Raw genomic sequence first — 10,141 nt, 5'->3', positions numbered from 1 at the left:
GACTTTTTCGGTGTTCTAAAAAGAAAGAATAAGTATGATTGAACAAGGTAGCGCGCAACTGTAGCCAAAATATACCCATGATCACATAAAAAAAATATATTAGTGAGTATTTACATTACCAAGGACATCTAAAGGAAAACATTGTTTCCCCCTCGCTCCATCTTCGGTCTATTTATTCTTGAAAACCGGAATTTTCTACAATTTTTTGTTTGGTTTTTATGCACGTATTAAGAATTTTTTACTGTTTAAATTCTGTCCGTTGTTGCCACATTTGGATCGTAAAAGAGGCAAGTGGATAATTTTCTTGTTTACAAACAAGCCCAACCAACCTTTGTAAAACCCAATTTATCTGCAACTGATCGTCGAATAATACAACAATCAATAGGAAATACACCCATTATGTTTAATCGGACTATTGCACAAAAATGAGCTGGGACTTACGTACTTAGGTCCCGGCTATCCTTGTATGGACGTTTTGAGGCGATTCCCGCTCCTAGCTCATTGGTAAAGAGCTTGGCAATTTGTTCTATCTGGTGTGGAACGTGATAGCTGGGCTATCTTGATGTTCTAGAAATTCTCCGTCCATTCTTTTCGTGGTATGCGTCAGAGACGAAGGCCATGAAGAGACCCTTCAAGGGCGATTTTCGGGAGACAGCACTTGTACGTGGCCAAACCAGCGCAGCTGCTGTTTCTTAATGTTGCTAAGAATACTTTCTGTGGAATGGAGCCTTTGATACAGTTTCATATTTGTGATACGGTATTTGATTCTATCGATGCGACGGAAGCATATCATCTCGAAAGCTAGAAGTTTTCTTTTGTCTTCGGTTTTCAGTGTCGATGTCTCACATTTGTACATGACTATGGGAATTACTAAACTGTTGAAAAGTCGCATATTGAGGTTGTTGATTAGATGGTTACTTTTCAAGAGGTTGGTCAGTGTTCAGAAGCTATAGCTAGCTAGTGCAAGTCGATGTTTGACGTCAGAGCTATGGTAATTATAAGAGGAGAGTAGGCTACCAAGGTGTAGGAAATGTTCAACCACTTTAGCCTGTCTCCCGCCTATGGTAATAGCGGGTGGGTTATTATTAAACAGATAAAAACTACTGAAAAAAATATAGGCTAGTGAGAATATGTAAAAATTAAGTACTAAAAGTGACATTTTTAAAACAGAATTAAATAAGGATCCTATTTATATGTCAATAGTCAACTAAAGAATAAATATAACAGAATATAATAGCCTCAATAGTCTTTCCTCAAAGATGTATTTTGTAGGTAAGTCAATTAACTAATAATTTGAAGTTTTTAACCTGGAATACTGTTAGTAATATCCATATTAATGCCTGTTGATAGAAGAGTTTTAGTAAAGGTTTTATCCTTGTATGGTATACCAGACAAATACGTTAAAGTAATTAGTGCTATGTACGAGAATAACACTGCTGCGGTTAAGATAGGAAATGAGGTAAGCAGCTGGTTTTGTATTAAATCAGAAGTTGAGCAGGGTTGTGTTCTATCACCCTTTATATGGATGGTTTTGATGGACTTTGTGTTAAGGAGCACAGGAAAGGCAATGGGAGAAATCAAATAGGGAGGAATAAGTCTCCTGGACTTAGATATGCTGATGATTTAAGCATCTTAGATGAAATTGTGAGCAAAATGGGTGAACTTTTAGAGGTTTTGCGAGTTCAGGGTGCTAGAATAGGTTTGAAAATTAATGTTAAGAAGACTAAGTCACTAAGGCTAAATAAGTGAAGATGAAAAGGTGACGTTGGGTAATGAAAAGATTGATCAGGTGGGCAGCGTCACTTACCTTGGTAGTATTAATAGTAAAGATGGTGGGAGCAGTGAAGATGTTAAAAGCAGAATAGCCAAGGCTCAGGGTGTTTTTCACAGTTAAAATAAGTTTGGAAAAATAGGAAGATAAGTCGGCAAACCAAGATTAGGATATTAGAAGCTACAGTGATGACAGTGGTCCAATATGGCTCTGAAGCATGGGCGCTTCGAAAAGCAAATGAAGATTTGCTTGATGTTTTCTAGGGAAATAAGGATTGTTCTGGGTACCCGGCTAACTGACCGTATTTCAAACAATAGGCTGTACGAAAAATGTGGTTTAATACCGCTCTCTAGGGCTATAATGAAAGAAATGTTGAGGTGGCTAGGGCACGTTGTGCGGATGAAGGATGACAGATTGCCGAAGATTATTCTTTTCGGCCAACCGTCTAGGGCTAAACGGAAAGCAGGTCGTCCTTGTCTGGGGTGGGAGGACGTCATAAAGAAAGATTTAAAGAAAATGGGAACTTCGTGGGAGGTTGTAAAAAGGGAGGCTTTGAATATATTGGGATGGAGGAGGAGCATGCGTAGCTGAGTTGGCCTCGGGCGGCTTGGTGCTGCGGTGAGTTGTTAGCAGTAGTAGTAATAATCAGGAAAGTTAAATTTCTAGATCTCCATGATCATATATTCTTTTCGCCCATTTTCTGCTGATTTTTCCCACACGTTGCTTATTTTCACAATTGGCGTAAAACTGCCTAACTGCATATGAAGGCTGTGTATATTTTTACTTAACCAATTTAAAGAATCCGATTTCATTTTTAGTATCCTTGCTGCTTCAAAGAATACTCATGCTTCTATTTCGAAGTGTACATACTTTCCTTAAATCAAATTAAACCAGATTAAACAAAGGTTGAATATAAAAACTTAATTTGACACAAAATCTCTGAGAAAGAGAGAGAGAGAGAGAGAGAGAGAGAGAGAGAGAGAGAGAGAGAGAGAGAGAGAGAGAGAGAGAGAGAGAGAGAGAGAGAGAGAGAGAGAGAGAGAGAGAGAGAGAGAGAGAGAGAGAGAAAGAGAGAGGGAGGGAGAAAAAAAGAAATGTGTAGACACTTGTACATGATGAATTTATTCTCAACTCAACAACATAGGTATATGATGTCCTAGTATCACTTTATTGTGTGATTTGATTCATAAATCCAGAAAAGAGTAAGAAACAAAAAACATCTGATACAACAACAGGGGTTCAGGATAAAGCTATAGTGGTTCGGAAGCTGTTTTCTTTCGTTTTTAACATTTTTATCGCTTCACGGTATCTTTTGTAAAAGTTTTTAACTATTTAGTCTAGTTTTTTTTTCCGTTGATAAAGGCTATGGATGTGAAGCCAAAAAACCTAAGCATTTATTTCAACATATTTGCTCACTTTTGCCTACTGTTTGTATCTTTTCATTTCATTAATAAATGGAATTGCCATGTAGTTTTAGAAATTAATTTTTATACATAGTTCACCAAAGTAAATTCTGGTTAATTTTTTTGCTAAAAAGGAATAATATTGTTAGATATTTTGTGTTTATTTCAATGAACTTTCAAGACTTAAAATACCAAAGCCAGCAAAAATTAAATCTTTCTGGCGAACAGTTTGAAATGAATTATTTCAACTGGCTAGGTGAAAACTTACACTACTGTTTATATCTTAAAATTTAGGAAAAATCGGGAAATAATTTTCTAAAAAAAAACCGCCAGGGGCAGTTATGCAATTTTTGCGGTAGCAAGTACCAAATCTAAAACTAAAAAAAAAACATGAAAGAAAAATCTGTAAAAAGTAAGCTGAAAACATATGGCAACAAACAGCATAAAAAGTTATAGCTTTCCTTTGAAGGCGTGTTTACTTTTAGCAATAAACAGATTGTTAATTTTTTTTAATTTTACGGGCGACAAGCGTTGTCTAACTAATTACTTCTGCTTACTTAATCCGTTTAATGTGACAACACTAATAAAAATGGTGCTGCTTTGAAAACTTCATATTTCTGAAATAAACCCCCCAAAAAATCTTAGATATACCACACTTTCCAGGTATAAACGGACCAAAGAAAGGATGAGGGGATATGCTTTTATTTTTGTGCTTTTAACTTTAAGATAAATATATTTTCGATTACAGCAAATGAACCTAATTATATTAGTATTATTTGGAAGTTACAATAAGTTTTCCTCTTTCCATTGTAAGCATCATTATTTGTTTTCCTTGAAAACCTTTTTTTAATTTCCTTGTGATCCATTTAGTCTAGTTAGTTCGATTTTCATCTTGAGCATCCTTGAGTTCTGCAAAACAATGCAACAGAAATGTCGTAATGATGCTGTAAATGATGTAACTTAAACGATGTAATGATGAAAAAATGTTGTAACTGATACAAGAATTTGTGTCTCGGTTAAAAAAAAAGCTTAGGAATAGACCCCAATAGCACATTTTTTTTCTAAGAAATTTACTGTGCTTATGATTATGAAAAGAATACTTTCAAAATGTCAAAATACAATAATTTCCAATTTTAAAATAATTCTTAAACGCTGGTTAAAAATCCCAAACGATAACAAAATATATTGTTGATTATAATGAAAGAATGCTAAGGTGTCTTTGATAGTTGTTGTTGTTATGACGGATTTATGGGAGGTGTATGCTTTCATTTTGATGCTCTTAACTTTAAGAGAAATATATAGGTGATTACAGTGAAATGACCTAATTATATTGGAATTATTCGTTTGTTATAGTAAGTTTTCTCTTTCCATTGTACACACCATTTATTTTTTGTTAAAGCACCTTTTTTTAGTTCCTGTTGCTCCATTTGGATTAGTTAGTTTGATTTTCATCCTCAGCATTTTTGAGCTCTGAAAAACAGTGGAACACAAATATTAGCTGATGCAACTCAGGACCAGATCAAAATAAAACAAGTTTTTTTTTTTTTTTTAACTTAATGTGTTTATAATTATGAAAAGAGATGCTATGAAAATTTCAGAATACCAATGACTTTGTTAAAACGTTCAGAATTTTCAATTTGGCCCAGGGGCTCAAATACTGGTTTATATTCCAAAATGATAAAAAAAAATTGTTGATTATAAGGAAAAAAATACTAGCGTGTCTTTTGTTAGTTGCTGCTATTCAGGTCTTTTTTTATGATGGTTGAAGCTTGAGTTATATTGTGTTTATGTATATCTTCAGGCATGAATTTATAATTAGTCACACTATACAGGTCTATGAAATGCTAATGTAGGGTATCAACTCTTATTGATAGAAGTGCGTAAGCGAGTACTGAAAACCATATACTAACCAAGATACCCCTCACACTAAATTGTCGTAAATTGACGCCACTGTTAACAATCCAGCAGGGACCAAACGGAAATCAGACCTCCTCAAAGGAGGCTCCTCATAGGATGAGGAGCCTCCTGATTTGAGGATATCCTGCGAATCGACGAACAGACGAAAGGTAAGAAAAGACTAAAAGGACGTTGGACTTTTATGACAGGTAAAAAGGTGAACAATACGGGATTAGATTTTACCGTCGGTGCTGATATCCGTTTCATGGCTCTTCAGTCAGGAAGTGCAACGGGGGGTTGGGGGCCAGCCATCCTGTGCTTTCGAATATCCTTCCTGATTACATGCCCAGATTTCTCCAGATATTCGTTTAGACCTGGGTCGACACTGAATGAGCTTACAGAGTCATGCCACTGACCCCCGTACCAAACCAAATAACCAGCGACGCCAGGACTGAAACTCCTATCCTTGGGGGCTAGCCACTTGGCTAGGATGGCTTTTATGACAATAACTAAACTAAACCTCTGAATAGAGTGAGGTAGAGGGAGATTGTGTGCAGCTGTACCACAGTAGCAGTATACTTATTAATTTGAAGGATTAGTAAAATCCAAATTAGGCAATAATTGGGTTATTACTACAATTGACTTTGTTGTGCTTTCTATTTTATTTTGGAAACATTTTACTGTTTAAGCCGCATACTCTTAAGAGCATAATTGCCACTAATTTTTTGACTTGTTGTTCTTTTCTTTTTTGGAATAAAACGTGTATTTGCATTAAATATAAAGATGTTGTTGACAAAAGCAAAAAACTTAAAAAGTACCTTCATCTAAGTTAATACAAACTGGGCACTGAGCTGATGCTATACAAGGCTCACTACAACAGTTAGGGCAGTCGTGACCACAATCAAGTTTCTTGGGGCAAAGTTCTTGACAATTTATTTTTCCACTGGAAATAGGGAAAAGAAAAAAATATTAACTGAGAAATGAACAATCTTTGCACTATAATTGACAGATAAAAAAAAATTAAAAGTAAGTCAATAAATAGACAATCGGCATATAGAATTATAAATTTTTGACAAGCCACCTGATTTTTATCGCAAACATTACCTACCTCCGACGTTCTAATGCTTTACTGTCATACCCACATACAGAGAGCACAAAAGAAGATCCTCCACGAACATCTTAGCAGTATAACTTTAATAATGCATGATTTTTGATTATTTTTGCTCAAAAACTTCTGTTTTGTACTAAATACATTTTAACAGGAATATTTTCTTAGCCCCCCCCCCATTCCTACTAGTAAGGATTATCTTTTTCTTTGCTACAGTTTTGAAAGCTCCAACGCAAGTGGCTGTATAGGAGCAGCACCTTATACTACAAAGAACTAGTTCAACTGGTATTAGACCTGGTCAACTGGCATTAGCTATGGGCCGTTTACACATTAAATCTATATTAGGAGGCAGGCCCAATACTGACAACTTCAGTAAACTATTAATTACTGAATTTCCTCAAAACTTATTTCGTTCCTAAAATACACTTTAGTGAGCTATACGAAACACAGTTCAAAATACAATTTTGTGAAACACGTTAGAAGAAGTGTTTCTGTTTTCTTTACAAAGGAAGATGGGGGTTCCCGACCAAAGAGTGTGATGAAATTGCAATAGTGGAAACTGGGGCAAATGTTGAAAAAAAGCTCACAAAGACCGATAAGCGTTTTCCATCTTTGTTTGCCCCGAAACTGCTGCATCCTTGCCTTTTAAGGCACTTTAAAGTGCAAGGGGGGGGGGGAGGGTAAAAAAAGAAGCAGAATTCAGGTTTCGCAGAACAGACCTGCCACATTCAAGTCAACTAACCTGCTTAATATACCAGGAATTTCCTAGGTCAACCTAGGTCTATTTTGCGCAGACTTGGTTTCAACTTTAAATAAAACTTGAAAATACAAAGTGCTGATTAATTATGATAACAGAGAAATTTTAACTTTAATCCTGCTGGATTGCGAATTGATCTTATCAGATATAAATTTTCGATTCATTAATCAAGGTGTAAATCACCGAAGAACCAACTCTTTTGAGCTTCCTATTCTCAAGGTCAAGGTTCCAGACCTTGACAACGGCAAATGAATAAGAGGTCACCTTCTTCACAAGAGTAAAAATTACTAAATAGTAACCTCCCAAACCTTGTTGTGATTGACATTTTAAGTCTTTAATGCATCTCAGATTGCATCTTCACAGAAAATAATGTTACCATGGGTACAAATTAAATTAACGTAAAGAAATAACTTACTTAAGTCCCGTCCATCCTCATGAGAAGTTTTGGAGCCGCTCCTCTCAAAATTTCATGGGACCAGTGCTCGATATGCTGTTCTGTCAGGTGCGGTTGTGGATAGTTGGGTGATATGTTGCCAATTAAAGTTGTCAATCCCCTTCTTACGAGGTCTTCCCCAGGCCGAAGCCCTTTAACATTCTCTTCGAGCGAAATCTTGGGTAGTCGAATAGGGTCCATTTTCTTGACCTGCCCAAACCAGCGAAGTTGCTGTCTTCTAACTTTATTTAGGATCGTCTAGTCTTCTAAGGACTTCTTCTGAGTACTACTGAGTCATATTGTCAGTAGAGGCCTCCCCAGGCCACTCACCGTGTCTGGCAGACAGGGGAACATCTTTCAGATATGCAGAGTACCTCAAGGTAGGGAGGCACAGACCAAGGTAAGACCCAGTCTTTGGGGGTCTATAAATAAAGCTGGAACACCCACGTCTAGGGGTCATAAATTCAGACGAAGGAGGTGGAAGGCCCCTCAAATGTGCACTGGGCAGGGCTCATCGTCGTATGGATATGTCTCACAAGTCGCAAACCTTCTTCCAGCGATGGGATAAAGCGTTGGTGGTATAGGTCACCAGAAGGGCGCATTATCAGCAGTAGATATCACCGGCCCCTGCTACGGATGGAGAGGAGTTACTTACCACTGTCCTGAAATTTTGCTAAGAAACTTGCTTTCTTCTTAAATTAAATGATGAAATACAGATGATCAAGAGAGAGAACCAGTGCTACCACGTCCAGGGGTAAACCGACGATTTGACAACCGAAAATCTCGCAAATGGAGATCTTTTAACAACGTTGACAACTCTTCCCTGGAAGCTAAGTTATCCCCGAAATTGATTTTATCTTTTGGAACACTGACCGTTAGGACACTTGCAAAACAAGGCAAAATAGATTTAATTCTCAATGAATTAAACTGATATAAATGGGATATATTCGAGCTCTCAGAAACACACCTACCTACCATTGGCAAAGAAAGGATCGGCAGTGCTAGTCTGATAGTGTCTGGAAGAACCCATGATGTCCGTCGCCAAGGTTTTGGCTTTTTGAAGTCTAGAAGAGCACGAAGATCCCTGATTTCCACAACACCTGTGTCAGAACGGCTGATTATGATACGAATAAGAATATCACCGATCAATATCACAATTATCCAAGTCTATGCCCCAGACTCCAGTAAGCCAGATGTGGAGTCTGAAATTTTCTACCCTCAACTGCAAAGCCTAGTGGACGCAGTTCCGAAAAAGAAAACCTTGTCCTTGTCATTGGCGACTTCAAGGTTGTTGTTGCAGCCGCCGTTGCTGGAAATGGGGATGTCATGGGTGAAATTGGCCTTGAATGAATTAACAAGAGGGGAGAAGGCCTTATTATTGGGGGAGGATATAGAGAATTAGGGGAGCTCCCCTTAGAGGGGATCCGTCCTAGCCGAGTGGTTAGCGCTCCAGGCTTTGGCTCATGTGGTCGGAGGTTAAAATGTTGGTGGCGTCGATTATCAGGACTCGAACGAGGGTCAAGGGCTTGGCTCTGTAAGCTCCGCTAGAATAGGCCTAACTCTATACTAGGTCTTGGAGAAATCTGGGGTGAAACACAGAAAGCATCAGATGATTTGCCCCCAACCACACATTGCTCTACCGGCCGAAGGCATTGAATCAGGAGATCGGTACCTGCGCTGCTTAGACCATTGGTCAGCATGCGGAAAAAAAAAGTTTTAAGAGAACGCTTTACTGAGTTCTGCTGAGATAACGATATCATCAGTCTCTCCAACATATCACTAACGATATCACTAACACTCTCTTCCAACACTGAGAACGCCGAAAGGCTACATAGATTTCACCGGATGAAAAACCCGTTATCTTATTTATTACGTGCTCGTCAGTAGGTGGTGAAAATTGTCAGTGGTAGATACTCTTACCCTTGCTGGTGGTGATTTTATAGGGACCATTCCTTGATCATGTCTGCACTGAAGATGAGTCTTAAATTGCCCGCAAATTTGAAAAAGAAACCCACTCGTTTCAACACCCATCTTCTCAAAGACCCTCAAACCCGCCAGACCTACATCCCGGAACTGCCTACGCAAATATTGGATCTTCTCTAAAAATACCCTTTTAATTCTTTCTAAACAGGATATTGATAAACTGGCCATAAACTCCTCTAACAGGGTTGCCAACTGTCGCACTTTTGTGCTTTTGTCACACTTTTCGTACGTACGACACAGAAAACCGCACTTTTCCATGAAAAGCCAATAAGTGTTGCACAAAAGGGCTACGGTTTCTTCGTCTATTAGAAATTGACCATTAGAATATGAAAGAAAAAAAATTGCCAACAGCGACGTTTCTGTGTTCGTAGTGTGGAATATAGCGTCACTTCTGATTTGTTGACGCTATGAAAGTTCAAGCAATGTGATAAAGAATAAAGCAACCTGATAAGATTGCTTTAAGAATAAGAAAAATGCAATAAATAAGAAGAATGATAAAGAATAAGAAAAAAGTAATCTGATAAAAAATAAAGAACCCTCGCCGCGAAGAAAACATGCTGAACGTTTGAAATTGAAATTAATTAGTGCGCAGTGAATTTGATCCAATTTAATCTTGTATGGAGTCACGGAACGAAGTAAGAGCCAAAAAAAAGAAGACAAAACAATAAAGGTTAGCAATGTTTTTTAAGCCTCAACATCAAAATTCTAGTAGGCTGCAAATGCTAGTGTTACGTGTTAGCTAGGTCAGCTAACAGTCGTCTTAGTAGTTAGATGACTGTAAACTTTAAGC

The 10,141-nt window shown here is 37.6% G+C and overlaps 1 protein-coding gene across 1 annotated transcript in view; it reads right to left on the bottom strand.

Annotated features, from left to right (window-relative positions):
• The window catches only part of LOC148948984 (uncharacterized), a 55,725-nt gene that overhangs the window by 4,443 nt on the left and 41,141 nt on the right, over positions 1-10,141 (bottom strand). Inside the window, exons 4-5 of the mRNA XM_089095077.1 lie at positions 5,889-6,013; positions 4-15 (exon numbers count right to left, since the gene is read on the bottom strand). Of these exons, the coding sequence (XP_088951203.1) occupies positions 4-15; positions 5,889-6,013 (137 nt within the window). The remainder of the gene's footprint in view (positions 1-3; positions 16-5,888; positions 6,014-10,141) is intronic.

This window comes from Artemia sp. Qi Xiang Cuo, chromosome 9, assembly GCF_049724085.1.
Source record: "Artemia sp. Qi Xiang Cuo chromosome 9, ASM4972408v1, whole genome shotgun sequence".
In the NCBI taxonomy this organism is placed as follows: domain Eukaryota; kingdom Metazoa; phylum Arthropoda; class Branchiopoda; order Anostraca; family Artemiidae; genus Artemia; species Artemia sp. Qi Xiang Cuo.
This window is presented reverse-complemented; position numbering and strand designations above follow the sequence as displayed.